The sequence below is a fragment of the Ambystoma mexicanum genome, chromosome 3p, assembly GCF_040938575.1.
Source record: "Ambystoma mexicanum isolate Mex_15411 chromosome 3p, UKY_AmexF1_1, whole genome shotgun sequence".
NCBI lineage: Eukaryota > Metazoa > Chordata > Amphibia > Caudata > Ambystomatidae > Ambystoma > Ambystoma mexicanum.
In genome coordinates this window covers 853,403,793-853,428,440 of record NC_090925.1, presented here as the reverse complement: position 1 = coordinate 853,428,440, position 24,648 = coordinate 853,403,793, and the positions used below count along the sequence as shown (strand labels likewise).

The 24,648-nt window shown below is 46.7% G+C and overlaps 1 protein-coding gene across 4 annotated transcripts in view; it reads right to left on the bottom strand.

The window, feature by feature from the left end:
• DOC2A (double C2 domain alpha) overlaps nt 1-24,648 on the bottom strand; it is an 890,443-nt gene that overhangs the window by 116,384 nt on the left and 749,411 nt on the right. For all 4 annotated transcript variants that reach the window (XM_069651975.1, XM_069651972.1, XM_069651973.1 and 1 more), the window contains exon 8: nt 22,282-22,439. In XM_069651975.1, the coding sequence (XP_069508076.1) occupies nt 22,282-22,439 (158 nt within the window). The remainder of the gene's footprint in view (nt 1-22,281; nt 22,440-24,648) is intronic.

Below are 24,648 nucleotides of genomic sequence, written 5' to 3'. Positions count from 1 at the left end.
GGAGTGATGCTGTCACAACAAAGGTGCGCGCGCTGCTGCGTGGGCTACTGGTAGACTGCACTGGGGAACTACTGGGCCTTTCCAAACACATGCTCATCTCTTAAAGGGCCAGTATCATTTTGATTACACATGTGGTGGCCTCTTTCCCAATGGCGGGGACTAAGTGGGGGGTGACGACGGGATATTTCCCACAGCAAAACACGGCCCTTCTACTAGCTTGGGTAGGACCCGCTCCCCTTGGCCCCCAAATAAGGCAGGGCACTTTGTCACAGTGATAAACTTCTGTTTTTGTTACTTGCACGATCTGAAACGAAAGGGTCAACGTTAGTTCTTTTTTAACACCCATCGTTACCAGGGTGGGACAAGTGGGCCACACACGGGGGCATTTAGTCTGGTGATCAGGCTTTCTCCTTATCTTTTGCAAGTAGGATCTTTGCTTTTACCATTTAGCTTCACACTTTTAATGCACCTCAATATTTCTCAAAGATTCTAAGCAGGATCGAGATTTTTTGAATCAGGTATCTACATATCTCTACATATCGCCATGTTATGTTATGTCCATTTATAAAGCGCACATCCAGCCAATGGCATCTTGGTGCTAGAAATACAACAGGTACTACTAAAAACCTACTGCGCTAAGGCCTAAAATAATAGGATTTGTAATGAACGCCTAAATTGACAATGATTCTCCATGAACCTAAGAGAAATAGCACTATCTCTAACCTGCACTTTCTCACACTTGCTGTTTACACTTACCCCCTGCACTGCCACCTGTTGTTCGCACTTCGTGTTTCTCGATGTTTCGATACTATGTCCTGCACTTGCTCCTCCTCCCCTTCGGCCGGCACTTCTCCTCTCTTCTCTCCCCTGCACTTGCGCAATCTCAATGTCACTGGGCCTAGTAAGATCGTTGTCGTGTCCCCCCTTCTCCCCTCCCCTGCCTCGTCGCGCCTTGAAACACTTGTGTGTAGGCGCGCTATTAAAGAAGTGGCAGAGCATTACACAGTCTAGCTGCAGCAACCGGAAAAGCCTGTCCTCTGGTCCTAGATAACCGGAACCGAGGACCAGAGATCAAGCGAGCGTCCTCAGTACAAAGACCCGGTCCGATAGCACAGCGAGTAGAGCGCTCGCTTTCAGATCTGTGCAGAGCCTGCTGACCGCTCCCTTTCCCATCTGTGCAGAGCCTGCTGATGCAGGTTCAAATCCCGGCAGGGCCAAACTCAGCCTTTCATCCTTCCGAGGTCGATAAATGAGCACCACACACTGTGGGTAATAATAAGCAGCGCTCAGATGCCCGAGGGTTTGTAGCGCTATATAAATGCTAAATTATTATCATTATTATTATAAAGAGAACACCCAGGAATATAAGCAACAAACGTGTCCCGCAGATACTCAGCCCCGCGGCCATAAAATGAAGCAAGTGAAGAGCGCAAAGCACCGGGGGAAATGTGACAACCATAGGGAGTGCCCGTTGCAACCCGAGCTGCCAGATCTTGGAGAAGCTGTAACTTGCACATTAGGGTAAAGGGGTTAAGCTGGAAAAAGTGAGTTACCATAGTTGATGAGACTTAAAATTAGAAACGCAACGGGCAGAGCATGAAGATGTGTTGGAATATCAGGCAGCACTCTACGGAGGACCTTCAGGCGGAGGTGGTCAGCCTGACATATCGTGCTGACCTGGGCCTCCGTAGAGAGTGAGGCGGAAATCCTAACGCCCAGATCTTTATTATTTATTTATCATTTATATGACCCCTATACACAGGGGGTTCTATGCGACACAAGACAAGATGGGCTACGGGACATGGGAATCAAAAAAGCAGCACAAAAACAATTGTTTTATTGGCCTTGTGACAATCCTACTGTGCAAGTGCATGAAAATAAGAAGGTTATTATTATTGTGCTTCTTAATCAGAGTAAATTTATTTTAATCAACATTCATTTTCATATCAATTACTTGTTGTACACGCAAATTGAATTTATTTCATTCAATGTTCGTTTTTAGATGTCAATTAAATGGAATAGATTGCTTATACCAAATACCTTATGAGATTGTTTCCTTGTTCCTTAGTTTGTTTCCTTTTGGATAAATCAAATTGCATTCACTTGATATACACCTATTTGAATGGCTTCTGATCTTGCTTCTGACCTCAAGACGTGTTGCCCCGTCTTTAGTTTTGGCGGTTCATCAGGATGTTTGATGCTTCTTAAATTTAATGTGTTACAAATATCTGGTGTGATGCCTGAGATTCAAATTGATGCAAGTAACCTATGAGAAATGCATTGGGCCTGATTCATGGAACGTTTTCCTATGGGATTGGGCCATTGTAAAAACACTTCCATGAATCAGGGCCATTATGTCAATGGTTGTTGGTCCCAATAGTTTGGATTATATACACTTTTCAACTTTAAGCTATCATATTTACTTATCGAATGTATTATTTCCTTGTTTATGATAAGAAAACTGTATGGCTGATTTTCAGTTCTATATTTCGAGTGTTAGTTCAAGGTATGTTGAATTTGCCTATATTACAAAAAATAGATTCTTTAACTTCCTGCCGTTTTGCTAAAAAAAAAAAAATGTTATTGTGTTATAATAGGCCTTAATATTATTGGGACATATTTGCCTAACCTGTAAAGTAAAGTTGTTTTACTTTGCATCCTCTTGATTCAGCATACTGGAAATGCTGTTTGTTTAGGTTTGTCTTTCCAATGTTCACTTTGTTAGGCAGCAGGATGCTTTCTACAGTGTTACCTACAATATAAGTGATGTACCTTTTACGAAAATGTCTTCCTCACTTTTATTCTGACAGTCTCTTCATTTACGTGTACAACAAGTAATTGATATGAACATTAATGTTGATTAAAATAAATTTACTCTGATTAAGAAGCGCAATTTTGTTGTATCATCATTGAATAACCTTCTGATTTTGGCGCAACACACAAAGGTCCATTTGAGCAGTGTTGCATTAAATTAGGGTTCTGGACAGATTCAGGACAAAGTGGATCTAAGATTGCAGCCTATAGCAATTCTATTATTAAATCAACAAATATCAGGGACTCGCCAGTTGGTGTTGAAGGCTGTACTAGTCCACATTTTTTGTGCAAGTGCATGACAAGTTGGTAAGTGCAAGGGGTGAGGGTAGAGGGGAAGTGCAGGAGTGGAGTACCCCTGAGGATGAGTGCAGTGGACAGGGAGGACTAAGTTGGGCTAGTCTAGGGAAGGGAGACCGAGGGCAAGTGCTGGCAAAGGATGTTGGGGGGGACTCGTGGGGGAGGTCTGGCCCCCGTATAACTCTGAAAGGATCAGGCCCCAGTCACAGCAGTAGATGGTGAGTTAGCAAAGAAGCGGGAGAGGGAAGGAAGAGGAGAGAAGGAACATCTTGAGAAGTTTCCGGAATTTAAGAAGATCCGCTTCAAGTCTGAGGGGGAGAGGGAGGCCGTTCCAGAGGGAGGAGCCAGCCTAGGAAAGGGATCAACCTCCCACTCTCTGCTAGGAGAAGCATTTGAGATGCAGAGAGTTGGAACCAGAAGACCAAAGGACTCTGACAGGGAGGTATTTAGGGAGGGAAAGCTGGATGAAAAGAGGTCTGATGCCCCAGACAGGCTTGTGGATAATGCAAAGGGTCTTGAATTTGATCCTTGTGGTCACCAGGAGCCAGTGGAGAGATTTTAGGGCTGGGAAATGCAGTCCCTGGGCTTCAGGCCAATGATAAGTCTTGTAGTCCTATTCTGGATTAGTTGGTGAGGCAAAGGGAGGAAAGGGGCAGGTTGAGGAAGAGGCTGTTGCAGAAGTCTAGCCTAGAGAACCAAGGCTCTGGAGACATTGAGCTTCTGGGGGAAAGTGAAAAGTAGAATGCCCCTGAGAAGATGGAGCTGAAAGTTGGACTTTTTGGCAAGGTCCATGATGTGTGGAGAGAAAGAGAGGAGTCAAAGATGAAACCAAGGTGTCTTGCCTCACAGGTGGGTGAGGGGATGAGACCCAATGAGTTAGGCTATAGAGAAAGGGGGTAACAAGGAGCAGGCATCCCAAAGAGTAGGATCTCAGTCTTACTGGCATTAAGGCAAAGATCATTGGCAGAGAACCATGCCTGAATAACAGAGGGGCCAGGAAGATTTTGTAGAGCCATGGCGATAGAATGGAGCCCTGAGGGACACCACAGGGAGAGGGTGGTGGAAGAGAGAAAAGAACTCATTTGCACTTGGGAGGGTATGTTTGAAAGGAAGGAGGTAGGGCACCCCGGTGCTCTGTCTGTGATGCCTAGCATAACACAGAGATGATTTATGAGGATGGAGTGGTTGACAGTCTCAAAGGCAGAAGAGACATCGAGGAGGATCAGAACAGAGGGGGTGCTGGTATCCAGGCTGGAGAGTAGGTCTTCACGGATTATCAGCAGAGCAGTTTCTGTATCCCTGGCATCCCTAAAATTGGACTAGTGATTGTGGAGGCCGCCGGCCATTTCGGAGTGGACGGTCAGTTGGGGGATGACCAGTTTCTACATGAGATTGCTCAAAAACGAGTTGATGACGATAGGGTGATAGCCAGCCGCGCAGGAAGGGTCGGCAGACAGCTTTCTTAAGAGAGGGTTCACAAGATAGTGCTTGAGCAGTTGGGGGAAGGAGTCAGTGGCCAGGGTACTTGATGTATCGACGTCTGATGTTGGAAAGTCTAAGTCGATATTCCAACTTACCAATTGTAGACTTCCCTCATGTCAGCAGCCAGCACTTTATTTGTGTAGCTATACACCTTTTCAAGAAATTATTCTAGGGAAGTGCCTCCATTTAACGCACGTAACCATTAAGGCATTAAACCTTGAAAACTGCTTGCAGACTTTTTTTTTTACAAATATCAGATACTAGATCTGCCCATTTGGCACCATATCTGAATTTCAGAATTCCAGAGACCCTAAATCTAACCAATTCATTAATGTAAAATAATGTTTGCAATGATTATACGATAATAGTAATATTCTTAATGTAAGTAATACTAATGTGGCGTTAACACCCGATCCAGCGGGCCGGATGGGATGTTAAGGGCATTAGCACCCCAGTTAACCAACGCGGAAACCCGTGGTGCTAAAAAAATAAAGATGATCCTTCGTTCAACGGGACACAGCGTGCGTCCCATTGCACGAAGGAAAATCCTTTCCCAAGATGGCTGCCATGGAAAGGGAAGCCGGGGCTCCGTACAGAGCCCCTCTTCTCTTTCCATGGTGGCCAACCAGAGCACTCAGGATGGCAGGCAGCAGCTGCGGGCGGCGGCCAGTGCCGCTACCGCCAAAAGATACGTGAAGGGGGGGTTGGGGTATAGTTAAAAAATTAAAATAATTGGCACCCGCGGCATGGAGGCAACCTGCGGGTTCCATAGAATGCGGGGTGAGATTAGAGATTTCAACGTGCATTTTGCGGAATCTGATTGGCTGCACCCCCGTCCCCGGGCGCTAATGGTAATAACAACACAGGCAATTATAATATAAAGTGCATCTTGCTAATCTTTCTTCTAGGCAGTGAAATCATATATATATATATATGTATATATATATGGATATTTGCTTGTGTATGCATATATATGTGGCTAATGATGAGCAAGCTGTGCCCCTGTGCATATCTCACCATCTCCCTCACACGCCCCCTATGTGCAGTGGCTCCTGACATCCCAGCTCCTTACCTTCTCCAGCACAGCCATCACAGATACAGTGGGAGCGCAAGTCTCCCAGATCATGGGGGCACATAGCACACAACACAACCAGTCTGCACCACTCATCGGGCACACAGGACCCCTGGCAGAAAATACAGGAGAGCGGAGGAGATGCAAACACCCTTGGAGAGTAAGGGCACAAAACCCTGGTACAGCAAGGCCTGCACACAGTGCAACTCCTGTGGTATACACGACTCCAGCCGCAGGGGGGAAGAGAGAAGAAGGAAGAGGAAAATGCCACAAAACAGTAAGAGCGTGCACATGAGCACGCTCTTGCATCAGCTTGCTAACATTAAAAACGACTAAATGTATTGACCTTGGGAAGGTGAAAACTGAGACAGGTTATTTAATCAGGTCCCCACAACAGGTGCATTAGCCAAATGGGCTATCTTACCAAATAGTTTCATCACAATTTTCTAGCGTGGCTTCTGCCATCTGGCTACATAAATGTTGCGAGGCCTAGCCAAGCAGAGTCATTAAGCAAGTGGTGTAAGGGAGTAGAATTTGATTTTGTTTGCAAGAAAGTACTTGCTTGCTCCAGACACTTTTCCGATCTTCATAACACGTACCCTTCCAGCGTGTCTTATATTAGCCTAGAAAACCTGATCCATCTTTGCTTGTACAAGCCTTGGCTTAATGGCACGACCAGAAGTGGTGGAGTGGTGAGGGAATAGAGAGGAAGTGAATTCCACAGCTAGGAGGGATGAATCAAAACTGAAAAGGAGGCACTTCCTTGATGCTGCCTGCAGAACCTACTAAGACACCCACCTAAGACCTTGTTCCCAGGCCAACGCCACACCTCCAACCCCATGGTGTGTGCACCCTTACCTCACCCCCTTCCCATTACTCTTTGACTACAACAGATTTAAGGGGTCATGGTATAGTATATGATAATTGCATGCAGGAGCCCACCAACACTAGCAGTTATCTGCTGTGGGATCCCTTGAATGCAATTTTAAACAGTTACAAAGCAGAGAGTAATGTGAATAGTAAAACAAGGAAAAATCGTCTTTGCACTTCACCTTTACCCTCTGTTTTGCAAAAGCGTTAACACCGCCTGCAAATTACCTTTACAGGCTGCGTTTATTAACGGATTGCTATGGAATCTGCGTGTTATTCATCAGGTGCTGATGCTAGGTGGATTCCATAGGAATCCATTGGCTATACACTTGAACGAAAATCTCATGCCGGCGTAAAACTTGGTGCTATTCGAAGACGGCAGAGGAAAACAAAGCCGAAATGCTGGACGCACTTTTATTTATTGGCCTTCATTACGACCCTGGCGGAAATCGAAAAACGATGGCGGAAATGTAATACCGCCATCGAATACCGCTCGGTGCGACTATGACCCGTCACCGTAAAGTACGATGCCATTAGCGACACCGTAGTGAACGCCAACGCTAACTGCACCAAGTACGCGCACGCGCGCCATGCAAAACCGTAATTACCACCATGGCGCAACGGTACGCGAATTCTGACCCCAGCGGACATTTACTTAACGCCATCAAGCAAGGCGGAAAGTACCATTCCGCCATTGGTGAGAATTACGGCATCGTGAACCAACCGTAAATGGCCCTACTGAGTGCCTGTACACCACTCCCTGGCCACATCGCACAACTCCTCGTAGGTGCAATGAAGTTACACAATGCAACCAGTGAAATGCACAAGTCACCCATGCATGCCAACGAACAAATGAATGTAGGGGCTCCAAGTGCTTTGTGAGTGGCCATCCATATTTGGCATGTCACCATTGCCGTACTGATGCAGCACAGGCATGTGAAGGTTCAAGTACAGCAAAATGAACTGAAAGATGAGACAAAACAACAACAGGCCCCCATCGCCTGACACCAGTGTAAGGCAACATTCAAAGCAGTATCCTGAGGCAGACTGCACCAGCCCTGTACACATGCCAGTAAACAAACCAACCATCAGCATAAGCATGTACCACACAAGTTGGCAGAGTGACTGAGCAGCCAGGCTCATCTCAAGAGGGGCCAATGGGAGCTGCAGGGCACAGATGGCACGAATACAGAAGCTATTCCAATGGACATGACCTCAGTCTCCCTCCAAGAAACGCACGCAAACACAGGCACCTGTGACCAGCCATTTTGTGATAATCACGTCATTCCACCAATCCACCTGGCTGACCGGCATCTGTTACACAAAAGCTAATCCCCCGCCCCTAAGCATGACATCATTAAAACAGTCATAATGGCAGCCCCATCCCTGACCTTAGTGGGCTTCGTAGGCAAACGCGGCCAGTACAGTACCACGCAACTATACTCAGAAGCCGGAACCCAATGCAGATCTACTCACAATACATCGCTCCACAAATAGGAATATGCTACATTACTTGCAAAGAATAACGCTACACGGTTAACATCAGAATAAAAATTTAATGCACATCAAATTCACCAAGCCCATACAGCTATTAGGTCATAAACACCAAAATATCTACATTACTGTGGGCTGCATCCGCAATAAATGACCAGCTACTCCTTGTGTGACGCCCTGTTCCTTCATGGTACACAGGGGCTACATTCACGTTCAAAAAGGCAACATGGAAGCGCCTAGAACCGCAGGGCCGTCCCATTAGGTAGGCACTAGTCCAGCTGAAAGGTAGATATGTTGCTCCTAGCCACTAGTACTGCGTAAGGGCATGTGGCCCATTGGCGATCGTCCCATAAGATCGTAATGGTGCTCCACTGATTAACTCGAAGCAGCAGGTGTCGGGAGTAAAAGCCATCTGCAGGAGTGGCATACAGATGGCAGCGGCAAAAGGGGAGGAGATACCTGTCACCCAAATGAAATGAAAAAGAATAGTATGGCCATCAGAACTTCATTAGCATTACTCACTTCAATGATCACACTAAATCTACAGCCATATGCATGCTAGCCCACTCAAAAGGATTATTTCCACCCAAAAATCACTTGCCAATCATAACCATATAAATCGAGGTGAAAACACTATTACAAACGAGTGTTTGTGTGCATGCGTCTGTTAAAACAGAATCCATGAGATGGGATTAGTAACGTGCATAGACACAAGTGTTGGAAGGCGCGTCGAGACTGGGAGGGTTCAACAAGGGCAGATAGACGATGGTCCCACTATGGCAGCTCTGCATCACATAGCGCAGGGGAAGGGGATAGATTCCAATAAGCCATGTACATGGCAAACTCTCAATTAAATCATCTGTCCATGCATCCATACATCATTCCCTCATCCCGGTATAAAAACGCCTGATTATTTACTCACATAACATTTGAAATTTCCATTGAGTCTGTGCGTAATGCAGTCTGCAAAATCCACTGTGCTCCAGGCCGGAATAATAGTGTTGTGAAGTAACATGTATGTGGGAACGTCCTGCCTATTCGTCCACTACGCTATTGCGCATCCCATACTATTCATATCAATCATTGCATTCTCGCCATGGCCCCTGTCCCAAGGACATTAAACAATAGAACGTTATATTTGCAGTCAGACCTGTGGGCGTCTCCTCGCCGCTAGCTGAAAACCGAAAGCGCTGTCCTTCGAATTCCTCATTTGCAACATCACGTCGAAAAGGCATCTGTGACCGCTTGAAATCACAAATTCATCCATGTAGTGCGGCAGTGTGTGAAAATGGCAACTGGCTTCACTCACAAATGGGACGCCCCGCCCGTCGGTGAACCTCGGTACAGTGCTCGCCCAAAGGGGATTGCAGCTGGCACAGGTGGAATGAATCACCACAGGTGGAGGCTACACAGCCTGAAAACACATAAATTGCACACCCAACCCCCTCCCACAACCACACCCACTCCAAAATGCTACCGGCAGGACTAGCGATGTTGGGCCTGGGGGACCTGATAGCACTGCAAGTACTCCAACTCCAAGAAGAAGACGAACACCAACTACTACAACAACCGGCCGCACAGAGGAGACGCAGGAGGAGGAGGAGGGCAAGGCAGGGCCAGCAAGGCCCACCAGCACAGCCACTACCACCACGCAGGCAGCCCGCAATCCCACGCCTCCGAGCTCATCCGTTCAACCTCACTGCTGAGCAGATCCACACCCTCTACCGTTTGGACCGGGACACCATAATCTCCATTGTGGACATGACACACGCTGACCTTGTCAGCATGATAGATAGCCCAACCGCCATCCCACCCCTACTGAAGGTGGTGTCTGTACTCCACTTCCTGGCCACAGGCACCTACCAGCACACAGTCGGACAGTTGCATGGCATTTCACAGCCACTGTTCTCACGGACACTATTGCAAGTACTCGATGCCCCCCTGAAGCACGCAGACGACTACATCTCATTACCACGCTCGGAGCTGGAGATTACAAACACAAAAGTGGGATTCCATGCACTTGCCGGCATACCGGGTTGCATTGGTGCCATCGACTGCACCCATGTGGAATTGGTTGTCCCACATGCCATGGAGGTCCAGTACCGCAACCGGAAACAATATCATTCTCTTAATGTACAAATGGTGTGTGACTCCAACAGGATCTTTACACATTGTTGTGCCCGATTTCCTGGATCAACCCATGATTCTATGGTCTTGAGGAACTCTACAATACCACGCTACATGGAGCGACACGCAGGGAACAGATCCTGGCTACTCGGTGAGTCTCAATCCATGCATGATAATGTGGGGTATGTGATGCGGCAATGACCTGGCAGGAAGGGGGGGGGGATGCGTACGTAGCAATGTCATCCCACAAACATCCTTTCTTGTCCACATACAGGTGATGCCGGGTATCCACTGAAGAGATGGCTCCTTACACCACTCCGGAACCCACAGGACCAGCATGAGGAGGACTACAACCATGCCCACTCACGTACCCGTGTAGTCATAGAACAGGCATTCGGCCTACTGAAGGCTCGTTTCCGCTGCCTCAGCAGGTCTGGCGGGGCACTCCTGTACCGCCATGAGAAGGTTGCAAAGATAGTCATGGCATGTGTCATGCTACACAACATGTGCGTACGTAGAAATGTGCCCATGCCCCCTGACGCAGAACTGCAAGCACCTGAAGATGGTCATGATGAGGCTGGGGATGTGGCAGCACCTCAAGGAGTCCGCGAGGCACAGGAGGCCCGTGAAATTCGTCAGAATATCATAGATTCATGCTTCTAGCACTCACGCCTGGTGGCTGATGCATGGACACGGGACTTGTGGCACTGTGTGTGTCGGGAACATGCACAATGTGGACTGTACGCCTATAAAGGCCTCGTACACAAGGAACAATGTCCACACATCTCATTGGATGATTATGTAATGTTTATGGCATATGTGAAATTATGTTACACACCCCATCGACCCGCCACCCAAGAAAGCCCAACACCCCCCCTCCACCCTCCTACCTCCCCCCCGAACACCAGTGTCCAAAGATGCTCATTGTCAGTGGGCAGACGCTATTGCAAGCCCCCTCTCCGGGTATCAGGGGCACCCCTGCCTGTGGAGCGCAGGTTCCTCCCAGATCTACGTTGGGGGCTGCCCTGGACGGAACTTGCAACGGATGATGTCTCTGCCTGCTCACGCCCATGCATGTCCCTAAGGGTTTGTGAGAGCTCAGTGAGCACACGGCGCACAGCGGCAAGTTCACCACATACGTCTTTGGACGTCGCATGCAGTTCCCCCCTCAGGCTCTCGGTGCTTCTCTCCATTTGTACCCTTAGTGTCTCTGTACTTCGCTCCATTTGTGCCCTAAGTGTCTCAGTAGATGTTTCTATGGCTGCCTTAGATGCCCCACATTCATCAGCATGCTCCTTGAGGAGTGTGGCCAGTTGCTGCTGTTGCACGATCACCTGGTCGAGGGACTGTTGCCTCTGCTGGGCCATGGCCATTTGCGGTGGTGTCACAGAGGGGCTGATCAACTCATGTTGCCTTGCCACAGGGCTTGTGGGGGATGGCCAGTCGTCGTCTTGTGGGTGCCCCTGCGTGGTATCCTCATGGTGTACGGGATGAAACAAACAGGGGGATTGTGACAGGTCATGGATGGGTCCGACATCGACAGCACTGTTGTCTGTGTCGGAGCATGCTGGCATTAATGCAGTGTCACCTATGGTGCTGCTGCCATCAGAAGCAGTGCCTTCTGTGGCATCCATTGGGGGGACCTGTGGTGCTGCTGGTGTGGGCATGCTGGCTGCTGGGGTGCCTGTTGAAGTCCCCTCCTGTGTGCTGCCACTTGATTTGTGCTGCTGCCGTGTCTTGATCCGTGCAGCTGAGGTGGAGGGTCTTTGGCCGTTGGTCTTGGCCCTCTTTGCAGGTGTGCTGGTAGGGGTGTCCTGCAGCTCGTCGTTTGACTCGGACCCTGTGGTGGAGTAAAGGAGGGCGAGCGTTATTTATGGGTCTGTGGAAATTGGAATGGCAATGTGTCACATGCATTGGGGTGGTACCTGAGGGTGATTTGGGTCAGGGCCTTGGAGGTGGTTTCATTTCTGTGTTGATTGATGCAGTTGTTTTGCAGCCTGCAGTTAGGGTGTGCATGCTGCACGTGTAGAGGGTGTTTTTGAGATTTTCAATTATTTATGTTTTTAATGTGACTTTTAAAGTGCGCTATCAGGCCTATGTATGTGGACGTTCTCCTGGACATGTGTTTCTGTTGCACTATGTGGACACATGGTACTTCACATGATTGGACATTGTGGATTTAGCATTGTTTTATTTGGCCCACCTACCTGATTCTTCGGATGTCTGCACTCCTTTCTCCATCCCTCCGACTCCCTCTATACTCTCCATTCCAATGGTGGAGGCACAGATTTCTTCCCAGGGGGTCAACTTGATGGGTGATTCCGATCCTCCCCCGGTAGCTGTGGCAATGTTACGGTTGGCTGATAGTATGCTCCGTACGCGTATCCGCAAGTCGTCCCATCGCTTTCTGCATTGCTGTGGGTTGCGGGGTGCGGTCCCCACCGCACTTACCCGCTGTGCCACCAGGGCCCATATGGCCTTCTTGTTCGCAAGTGCCGTCCTGGTCATTTGCATCGAGAAGACGACGCCAGCATTCTCCTGGAGGGTCTCTGTGAGCACGGTGAGTTCCTCATGGGAGAAGTGGACCTGCCGCTTGCGGTCGCACGCTTTTTTGGCAACTTTTCCCATTTTGATTGTCTTAACTAGGGTGGCTAACGGGTTGGGATGTGTCTCAGGGTCGGATTTTTAATGGTTGTGTTGGGATTCTGATTTTATAGGTGTACGGCGTGCTGTTTCCCATTCCGGCCCCATGTTTTTACTTCCGTTTCCGTATATTTACGGTCACCGTATTTTGCGATTAGCGCTCATTACGGTGACCACTATGATGGGTGGCGGAATTGCACCTAGGGCGCCGTACGACGGCGGTGAGGGGCGTTTTGGGGAGATTTCCTCCATCGCGGACTTTGCACTTCCGCCATGGCGTAATGCTCGTGCCCGATGGGTCAGAATTAGCCGCACTTTACTCCATCGTGCAATGGCGGAAACGCTATTTACGCTATAGCGGTCGGGTCAGTTACTTTCCGCCAGGGTCGTAATGAGGGCCATTGTCTTTATTTATTTAATTGTACTGTTATCCTATGTATTGCACTGCCCCCTCCCCTTTCCCCTTGCACTTTTCCCTTCCACCCCTACCCTGCACTTGCACAATCTCAATGTCACCTCACCTAGTAGGATCGTTGTCTGTCTTCCCTCTGTTTCCCCCCCTTGCCTCGTCGCACCTTGAAACACTTGTGTATGGGCATGTTATAAATGCCATATCATATCATATCATATCATATCATATCATATCATATCATATCATATCATATCATATAACTCTGCTATGTGCCCCACCTAACTTTGGAAAGCCATGGAAATGAGCTGGGGCACAAAATGAAAGCGTAAAAGCACTACCCCTTGTTTTTCCACTTTAATTTTTTCAGTCGGCTCATTCCAAAATGACTCCCATGGTGTACATAGTGTCTACATCTATAACACACACTCAGGGCCAGATTTACAAAACCGTTTATCAATGGGAAAGTCCCATTGAAAAACACTTTGTAAATCAGTCCCTCTGTGCTTTGAGTTAGATGAGAAATCGAGGGGGAGTGTAACGATATATTTAGAGACTACCCATAACATGGGGAGTCTATTCCCCCCAATTAAAGTACCACACAATATATCATTTGTCTGATTCAGTCTAGCCCTTTTCATGACTCATTTAGCGCCATGTAGATCCATCCCCCTGTGCTACCAATAAGCCATGAATCAAACCGGGGAACAGAAAGAATATATATTTATTAAATAATAGGCTCAATGAATATTTGCCCCAAATGATTACACACGCCACCTTCTCTGTGGCACAGAACAATGCTTCAAAACTCACTTTATGGGACTTCACTTTCGGGTCTCATGTACATGGAACATAGGCTAAATAAACAGTTCAACCCTCCTGTCCCACAAAACCCCCTGAATGTCAACATTAAACAATACCTTGGAACATTACAAGATCATGAGGATTAGCGTTCCTTGATAAGTCTTAGATTTAAACCAAGTGCAACCTTTTTCTATTTTCAAAAGAAGTTTCACACATGCAGTGCTTTGTATATTTAATTTCTCTGCACACTTGAAAATGTTAGTAGTTTTGAGAGCACAACAGACTGTTGATAATACTTTGGATTGAGAGAACGCTTATTCCTTCGCCCCTATGCAATGCAGAACCTCTTCTGCCAGGTATCCCTTTCGCACTCTCTGTAGAGAGTGTGAATTTAAATTAGGGTCCTCACTTTATTTCGTTTAGCAAGCCACCTCTCTGCCTCAGCACCAAAAACCCTGACATTCAGTGTACATTTATCACTCCTCTGCTTTAAGGCGGGTCTGTAAAATGTTGAACAATTTGGAATTTCATTTTTAGACAAGGACACCCCTTCCATTGAGGGAGTTTTGAGGTTAAGAATGAAATTAGGGATGACAACTCACTTTAAATGACTATATTTCTTATTCACACTGGGAGCGGTTTTGTTGATTGTGATTGTTAACAAAATGACCTTGTGTTATTTAGCTATACGGGAATTAATTGAATTATTTATCAGAATATACTGAGGGTCTACTTCCATAACCCACCCACTAATTAAGGGGAAGACATTCACTCAAATATTCACTCAAACAGACCTCCCATGCACTCAGTTCTGTCAGACAAGCTACTTACTTTGAAAATGTCTGTTTTTGGTGTGCAGGAAAGACATCAGCATTTCAGGACAATCTCTTGGGGAGGGATCTGATCGGGCACTTCAGTCATAGATAGCCACGAGCATTCATCCCTCTATTTTGTTCTCCTTGAAAAGATACCACCCTCTTTAGTGTTCCCCATTTGCTGTATCCCAGGTAATGTTAAGTCTGCAGTATTTTCTTTCAATAGTTGCACCCAAATTACTTGTAGGCAGCTCCCCGAGCTCTGCCTTGTGAATCCACTGTTTAACTTCAAAGCCACACCTCCAAAATATTAAAATTAGAAGGTGCTAGCTTATTAGCCCTACATTTCAATTGAGCCCCAATGGTCCTCTCCACCAGCAAGGCCAAGCCCCTCTATGTGGATAAGGCCCCTGGAGTTATTTAGTTGAAATGATGGGAGGGATGGATCCACGCACCGTAGTTTTCATTTTACACTTTTCAATTTTTCACCTAAAAAGTCACTATATGACAACATGTTTCATTTTACACATAAACCTAACAACATATATATTTTTGGGTTCCTCTAATCATGCCGCTCATAATGAACTAACTCCCATCTCCACAAGAGTTTGCAGGTACGAACAGCAATTTTTTTCCATTGACACAAAAAGTATAATAGTTATGAACGGGACATTTTCTACTCAGATATCTAATTTATTATGTTATCACTTCCCTGAATCTCTGCTTTGTGACATTTTCTGGGAGTTAAAAACACATTTTAGGTTGTACTTCGTGTCCCCAAAGTCAAATATTGATAAGGGTTACTTCAATAAATAGGCCTGTTCGGCAGCTGCTTAGTGATGATACTTGAACCATTGTGGTGTGACTTATCATTCTTGAGAAAATATGACTGTCCATTTAAACTAATGGGAATCTTCAAACCTATATGCAGATCCCGACTTTTATTTCACAGTTAAGTTTAATTTCTCTGCAGAGCACCTGTTCCAGTCTCTACTGCTCCGCTGTTCACTTGTGCTTGCAATTACCCCATCAGCCTTTATTCTCTCAGGGCTAATGGTCATCTTATTGCTCATCTCAGAGAACAGCCCCCAATACAACTCCTTACTGGTCACTGCTTGAGCGTTCTGAATAGAAACTAACCCTTTTCAGGAAATAGAAACTTAAAGTCGTGCCTCTAGAAACAGATGCTTATATTTGTGAAGCTTACATTTTCTTGGGCACATGATGCCTTTTTTATATAATTTCGTCTTGCCACCACTTGTTCATCTTCTCATCATGATATTTTCCTTTTGGCAAGGTAAATTTTAACTCCATGTGTTTATTATTTCAGCTGCAAAATGCACCTACTTCCATGATCGCAGTTTCAATGTTTGCAAATGCCATGCTTTCCATGTAGAATAAGCCTTTAATTTTCTCGTGGCTTTATCAATCACATGCAAGGCCCAATCAGTAAGTGGATTCCTCTTAATTTGAAACAGCTTTATGAAATGTCGCAGATGCAAATGAAATACTGCCTCTCCAGTTTGGCATTCATATTGGCATGTTTTCAATGCCGTGCATTTTTTTTAAGCCCAATGTGGCTAAATGCAGTTTACTTCTTCTTGGGCAAAATATATCCCACGAGCGGAGCTGTAACAATCGGGTGTGGCCTAAGCGATAGACATGGCATGAAGAGTGCTGTGTATGAGCTAAAGGAGGACATTTGACTTAGGCCCCAAACAATACATCATGATAACCTGCAAACATGTATTCTAGGAAAATAAGAATTAACACATATTTTCAAATTTGACAAATGTGTGTGTGAAAGTGATTCAAGCATGCAACCCTTCTGGGACAATAGTAAGGACTTGACTTGGTGCTTGGGTTGTCCGCATGAGCAGAGGACTACATCCAGTTTCCTTATATGCTTTGCTTTGCCTGCTTATAAATTATCACTGGTGAGCACTTTCACTTTGGTAATAGCCTAAATGTGTTTGTTTTACTGCTTGCAAATTGCTTGTTCACTACTGTGCATAACTTGTTGCTTCTTTCAAATGCTTACCTGCCTGCGTTCATCGCATTGTTTGAAAAAGTCTGCTGTAAATTGCTCGTTCATGCTTAGGGATTCCTACAGATGTGCATATGTGAAAATGCTTTGGATGGTTATTAGTGGGGAACCTGAGGGACCGTGTGGTGGCAACCGGCTCGTGAGGAGGTTTTAGAGACTGCTGGGGCTCTGCCCAGGTCAGCCCTGTCCTACTTGGAGCCCTGCACACAATTCATTCCTCCTACCCTACCCTCTACGGCACCAATGTAATCTCCTGACCTAGCAAGTATGAAATTAACAAAGTGTGCCTTGTAACTTTGTGTCATGAGATGTGAGATTTGTAATAAGTGTATATAACACTATTGATTTTAATTCAAGCGTTATAATTACTTTCTTGTAATGGTATCACCTGTTTACTTGTATTTGAATTTTCTCCCACTGGAATAATCTATATTGCTACACTCGCGCTTCTAATTTTAAATCACCCTTCACATATAGTTACTTTATCCCACTTGTTACATACTTGTATATTTTGTTCTTTTGTGATAATACCATTATAGTCACCGTGGGTATGACCGATTACCCACTGTCTAACGCACTACCACTCTGAAATGTTATATCCTCACATGAGCTGTGAGGTTTAAGTCCTATAGCGACTCACCACTCTTCTGCCTATGAATGTATGTCATACTGTTTTGGGCACTTGACTATGTTTTCAGGCAACTACATTTTCAAAGTGATTGGGCCTCATTACGACCGTGGCGGTACGGAGTAAACGGCGCCGTAAATGGTGCCGGCGCCATTTACCCCGTACTGACTCATTACGAGGTCCCCTCGCGGGACCCAGGAAGCAACGCCTGGTCAAACCAGGCGTGCTTACCGGGTCCCGCGAGGGGAAGAGGGAGCAAACAACGGGCCAACTCGTAATGGCCCGTTGTTTGCTCCCTCTCCCATTCCCATTCAGCCCTATGGGGGCTGAATAGGAATGGGGAAGGACCGGGTCCGGGTCCTTGGAGGGAGGAATTACCGTGTCTTCAGGACTCGGAATGGCCCGGTAATTCCTCATTCTGAGGACCCGGACCCGGATGCGATTTCAGCGGCAGCCATGCCGCCAATAGCGGCATGGCTATCGCCGAGGTCGTAATGAGGCCCATTGCCTTTTCCTTATGGTCACTAATACATTAAGTAACTTAATTGTGGACAGTCTGTGTTACGGTGTTGTGAAACAGAGGAGGTTTCATGCTAATCTTTTAAATTACTGCGTCCATTACCATATTCATAAAATTAGGTATACTTAATTACTGCTAGATTAGTAGTATTGCAATTTTGACTCAGTACAAGTTGAAATTTGGCATAGAATAGCCACACATATTGGGACATATGTCCATTATTTTTACCATTGCCTCCCGTCAATTTTACCCACTGTAACACTTCACTCAGTAGGGTGCCAGGCTTCTACTACACAAAGACAGATGGACACCCAACCAATCCTTCTCTAATTACCCTGTTTGTCTCAGTCCGTGGTCTCCTTTCACATAGTCTATTCTTGGGTTGGCCATTCTTGATGTTTGGTTTTGTTGGAGAAATTAAATGTATTGAATTGCAGCAAAAGCAGCCATGTTTCAAGAGTCCATTTTAGGATATCTGAAGTCCATTATGTATCCACTTGCTACTTTTAGTAATACACATTTATCTTGTTGAAAATGCCCTCACATAAATACTCCCTTCTTTTACAGATTTCTGCATTCCTGATTTAGGATATACTGTTTCCTGAATCAACATACACCCATACTACCACAAACGCTCTCCCTCTCCTTTTGACCTGACTCACCTCTGCTTGAACCAATCCTTTTTGTTTTATCTGCATCCTACCCCTACACCCTCGTAGATGACGTTCCTGATAACCTGGAAGGTGACAATACAGCATCATCCAGATAAGTCTCAGCTCTTTAAGACCACCATGGTGAGTTTTTGGCGCAGTATAAAAAATGTCTAACACAACATAATGCTTATTTATTTATTGAGCATTTGTTAGGCGCCTATACAACAGAATGGTGTTTCAAGGTGCCATACACAAAGTGGGGTGGGGACAAGGGAGTCAATTACAATGGCAAGTAGTGAATATATAATTGTGGTCCTACTAGGCCGTGTGACATCCAGACATGCAAGTGCAGTAAAGATATGTGCAGGGGATGGGGAAGTGGAGGGCGGGAGAAGGCACGGACAAGTGCTGGTGAGAGCCCAGGAGGGAAGTGCCATGGAGAGGCTAGGGAGGAGCCCATTGGCTACGTGCTAGGGTAAAAGAGTCCCAGGGAGGGATGCACAGCCGCAGGGCTGGGGGCCCGCAAGGGTAGTGCTGAAAGGGGGGTGGGTGCTGGTGTCGACTGGGAAGAGGGCTTGGTAACTTGTGTGATTCATGAGGACCAGGCCACCAGTCACAGTGGGAGTGGGGTGGCTAGCAGGGAAGGGAAAGAGAAGGAGGTAGAGAAAAGGAGAGTTTTGAGAAGTTTATGGCAGTTGAGGAGGTCCGGCTCAAGTCTGAGAGGGGCAGGCAGGCTGTTCCAGAGGGAGGCACCAGCTGAGGAGAGGACCTGCCTCCCACTCTCTGCTTGGAGAAACGTTTGACAAGCAGAGAGTTGGAGTTAGAGGAGCGGAGTGCTCTAGCGGGGAAATATTTAGGGAGGGAAAGTTGGAGATGGCATGGTCCCAGCCCCCAGTAAGCCTTGTGGCAGATGCAGAAGGTCTTGAATTTGATCTTTGCAGCCAACTTGAGCCAGGGAAGGGATTTTAGGACTGGATAGATCTGGTCCCTGGGCTTGAAGACAATAATAAGTCTTGCAGCCCTATTCTGGATTAGCTGAAGGGAGCGTAGGGAGGAAAGGGGGAGATTGAGGAAGAGCCTGTTGCAGTAGTCCAGTCTAGAGAGGACCAGAGCTTTGGAGATGTTGAACTTCTGGGGAAAGGTGCTGAAAGGGGGCCTTCTTAGCAGGGTCCAGGATGTGAGGGGTGAAGGAGAGAGTGGAGTCAAAGATGACCCCAAGGTTTTTGGCCTCACATGATGGTGAGAGTAGTGGGCCCAAGGCGGGCGGCCAGAGGGTAGGAGGGAAACAGGGTGCAGGTGTCCCAATGAGAAGGATCTCTGTCTTAATGGCACTAAGGCACACATCATAAGCCGTGCACCATGTCTGGATGGCTGTCAGGCAATCAGGGATGAGAGCGAGGAGGAGGTAGTAGTTGGAAGTTTGAAGAAAAGTTGTGCCTCATTGGCATAACACTGGAAATTAGGAGAAAAGGAGGAGATCAGGTGAGCAAGAGGGGCGAGATAGATATTGAAGAGCCCCGGCGATAAGATAGAGCCCTGGGGGATGCCGCAGGTAGAGAGTGAAGTGGTCAAGGAGAAAGGGCCCAGTTGCAGCTGGGAAGGGCATTTAGCGGCGAAAGAAGCCAGTCAGTTCAGTGCCCGGTCCGTGATACTGAGGGTATCACAGAGCTGTTTTATGAGGATAGACTGGTTGACCATGTCAAAGGCTGAGGAGAGATTGAGGAGAATGAGGACAGCCGGAGAGTTACAGTCAAAGTTTGTAAGCATGTCTTCATGGGCATTCAAGGGATCAGTTTCCGTGCCTCTGGATGCTTGGAATCCAGATTTATGGTCATGGCGGCAACCAACAAGTTTGGTATGAAGGGTCAATTGTGGGAGGACCAACTTCTCCAAGAGGTTACCCGAGGAGGGGGTGATGGAGATAGGGCTATAGTTGGCCCGGGCAGGAGGGGTCAGCAGATGGCTTTTTTAGGAGATGGTGCACAAGGGATTGCTTGAGCATTAGTGGGAAAGAGCCAGTGGCGAAGGTGTGGTTACAGAAGTCGGCAAGAGCCGGGGCTAGAAAGGAAATGTTGTCTTTAATGGTTCTAGAGGAGCAGGGGCACACCTGTTTGGATGGGATCTTCATGGAGCGGACAACTTTAGAGACCTAATCAGGTGCTATGGGTAGAAGGGAGGAGAGTGCGGGGGTGGAGGGAGGGGAGCCAAAGGAGGCAGGGGAGCACAGGGCGGGAGTGGAGATGGGGGGGTGGAGAGTGAGGACAGGATGTCCTGGGTTTTTTATGGGAAATGGGAGGCCAGTGTGTTACAGAGAGCCTGGGAAGTAGAAATTTCAGTTGGATTGGCGAGTTCCTTGCAGATTTTGAAATGTTCAGCCATGTTGTTGGTGGCTCCAGAGATGCAGACTTGAATGTGGGCCCTCTTCTTGGAGCGGGTAGAGAAACAATATTGCCTTTGGAGCAGGTGACAGGCCAGTTTCTCAGAGGATGAGCCCGAAGTCTGCCACTTTTGTTCAGCAACTCTGCAGCTCTGCACTTATGTTTCAGAGAGGCTAGGTAGAGTCGTACCGTCCGTTACACTTGGAGGCAGGCTTCATGCGGATCATTATGAGAGCGGCAAAGATGCAAAGGGTGTTAGAGATGGAGAGGTGGAGGTTGGCGAGGACAGAGTCAGAGGAGGAGTTGGAAAAAGGGGATGAAAGTGGAGGCAAAAGCAGCTACTGACACTCGCTTCATCGGTCGAATGACAGCGAAGGAGGCTGGCACTGTGGGAGGCGGCTCGGGGAAAGGGCTGATGGGACCCAAAAGGAAGGAGAGAAGAGAGTGGTCAGACCAGGAAAGCGGGTGGTGACAGCGTTAGAGATTGGGATGTTACCAGAGATGAGGAAATCCAGAGTAAGTCCGACTGAGTGGGTTGGACCGAAAGGAAGAATGGTAAGAGAGAGGGCGTCACAGAGGTCACGGAACAGCAAGGTGGCTGATTCAGGAGAGTCAAGATGGATATTGACGTCACCAAGGAGGAGGAGTATGAAGGTGGAGGTCAGGTGGGAAGAGGTGGGGTCAGCCCATTTAGAGAGGAAAGCAGAGATAGGGCCGGGGGTCTGTAGATGGTAGCGAGGGTGAGTGAGAGAGTAGGAGAGACCCCAAGCCTACAGATGAGGCAAATTTAAGGAGGAATAGGATTGAGTGCGTAGTGGTGCTTACCCGGTGCGTGGAGTCGCTTTCAATGGCCGTTGTAACCAGCGCCTTGGATATGAAATGAGGGGCCCTCTCAGCCCGTTAGTGCATTATTAGAGCGTTTATGCACATTATATCCAATGTAAGCTTGCATGGTAAGGAATACGCTATGCTGACGTGTTTCACACAACTGTGTGGGCTTTTTCAAGACCTGTGCCAATGTATCAAGTATCAATAAACCAGAATGACAAATGGGGCCAGGTCGTCAATGGCCTGCAGTGCAGTCCTTTGTCTGTTTTTTGTTTGGGGGGTTGTGGGGACAAAAATGTTATCATGTGTCATCCACAAACTCGAGAGATTACATTTAAAAAAATAAAATAACAGTAATTAGTGAAATCCGATAACTCCGCACCCAAAGCCATGCACTTACGTTTTGACATAAGGGTCCGAGTAGCCATTAACGTCCATGGCGGCTAAGTGGGCGCAGCGAACGATTCCCACCACTAGTCCACCTCGTGCCGAACTGTAGGTGAGAGAGAGCAGGATGCGCCCCCGCTCCTCCAGCTCCCACTCCTCCGCTTTCTCCAGCTGCAACAAGAAGAGATCACGTCAGCGCCACTTGCTTCTGATTGGACATATTATAGCACCCCATATGCAGCCCTGAAAGGTGTCGCCAGAGAAGGTGCCAGAGACTGGCTGTATAATAAATCAGTGAGAAGTTGCAGGTGTTGGTATCATATGATGTTGTCTTAAGTTCATTATTAAGGGTGGTACTGTCTTTTGGCACCAAAAAGAATTTTTTTATCGGACACTGAGAAACAGCAGCCGAGTACCATCATTTGAATATAAGTGCATTGTTTATTTATTTATTTATTTTTATTTCATGTTACACGCCACATGCCTATGGGCCTCAGGGCGCACATATGACAAAAGAAAACAAGGCAAAAACAGACTAAATCAAAGGACCCGGGGCACCAGCAAGAAACCCGGTTATTGATTGAATAGATATACTTTGACCACCCTCTTAAAGACAGAAAGAGAGTTGACTGCTCTCATTGCGAATGGAAGCGCATTCCATTCTTTGGGGGCCTACACTGGGAAGCTATTACCACCAAACTTTGCCAATTTAAAGCAAGGTTGTTTGGGTTTTTCGGCCATTACTGGTCCACAGAGATGGGAAGGGAGATCAATGATCAGTTGTTTTGTCAAGTACAAAGGTGCAGTCAACGTACAGCACTTGTAGGTTAATGATAGGATCTTGTGTAGGATCCTATGTTTAACAGGTAGCCAGTGTAGGGCCCTTCTAGACTCTGTGACATGGTCCTGTCTATGCAGCCCGAAAACTGTGTGCACTGCACCGATCTGGGCTGTCGGTAGGGATTGAACGTTAGCCTGTGTTGTTCCTGATAACAGGCTGTTGCAATAATCGAGTCTTGAGTTCACCTCAAGACTTGCCTAGAGATCATCCTTGATCATATTTAAGAAGCGTGGTACGGCGTTACCGAATTTGGCAGACTAGATTGTGAACACATGTCTCCAGTGCTGCTTTCCTTGAATTTAGGCATTCTGATCAGATCGAGGTAGACAGATCACAGGGTCCGGATCGAGCTCACTTTTCGCTGTATAGAAGGGGGTTCTTGGTGATGAATTGCTTGATAGGGGCCTGATAGAGCTCGCTTTTCGTTGTATCGAAGGGGGTTTTTGCTGATGAATTGCTTGATGAACCACAGAGGGGGTTGAAGTGGTTTCATCCTTTGACAGGTAAATAGTGAATAGAACTTAAAGCTGGTGGGCAGTGGCACTACACAAACGCGCCAGACCCTTTGGCACCCACGGTAATGGCTCTTCGGGATATTGCAGGGAGTCCCAGAAACATACTGTTGGCACAGTTTATCCTCGATAAGATCGGTGCCAGGCACGCCTGGACTCTGCAGGAAACTGAGAAAGGGAAAGATTCTCTTGATGGCTCTAACTCGGAAGAGACTATTTCTGATCACCTGTGAGATCAGATTGACCATTCTAAGTTCACGGTCCCTTCTAAAACTTAGATGGTTTAACTTGGTGGACCGTTTCTGGGCATGACGAAAGAACAAAACGTAAGATGCCACCTTGTCAGAAAGATGTTGAGGGTGTGTGGTCTTCATAGGGATAAGCGGAAGTCAGGTTTGTTGGGGGCCTTTCACAGCTGACAAGCCTATTATTGCATTGGGTTTTAGGGTCTCTGATCCACATTAAAATAAGGGTTACAGGAAGAGTAACTGTCATCAATATTAGTAAATGTTGCACTTTTCTCTGGTAAAGAAGACCCCCCTTCGGCCTTCAATATATACAGCACTGGAAGGCGGGCGATCTGCAGCGTCCTTTAAAAAGCACGCAAGAGGCATTGAGGTGCAGGAAACACATAAATATCACGTGGAATGCCCTTAGAGGTTACATGTCATTATAACTCATGAAATAATAACTAATGAAAAAATAACGAATACAAAATAACTAAGGAAAAAATAACAAATTCATTTTTTGTTGTTTTTTGGGGGGGTTTCCCCCCTAAATCTCCCCTTTTCAAAAATAATAATACTTTCCCCCCACCGCCAAAACCACTATTCCCTCTCACAACCCCATTTTTTGTTTTTTTCAAAATTAGTTATTTTGGAATTAGCTGTTTTTTTCATTCGTTATTTTTTCATTCGTTGTTTTGGATTCGATATAATCACTGCATACCACCTTGGAAAAGCTCAGGTTCATGTGAAGAATATCTAGAGAGATCCCTTAGGCGTACTCTATTTTACATGTATTTTGG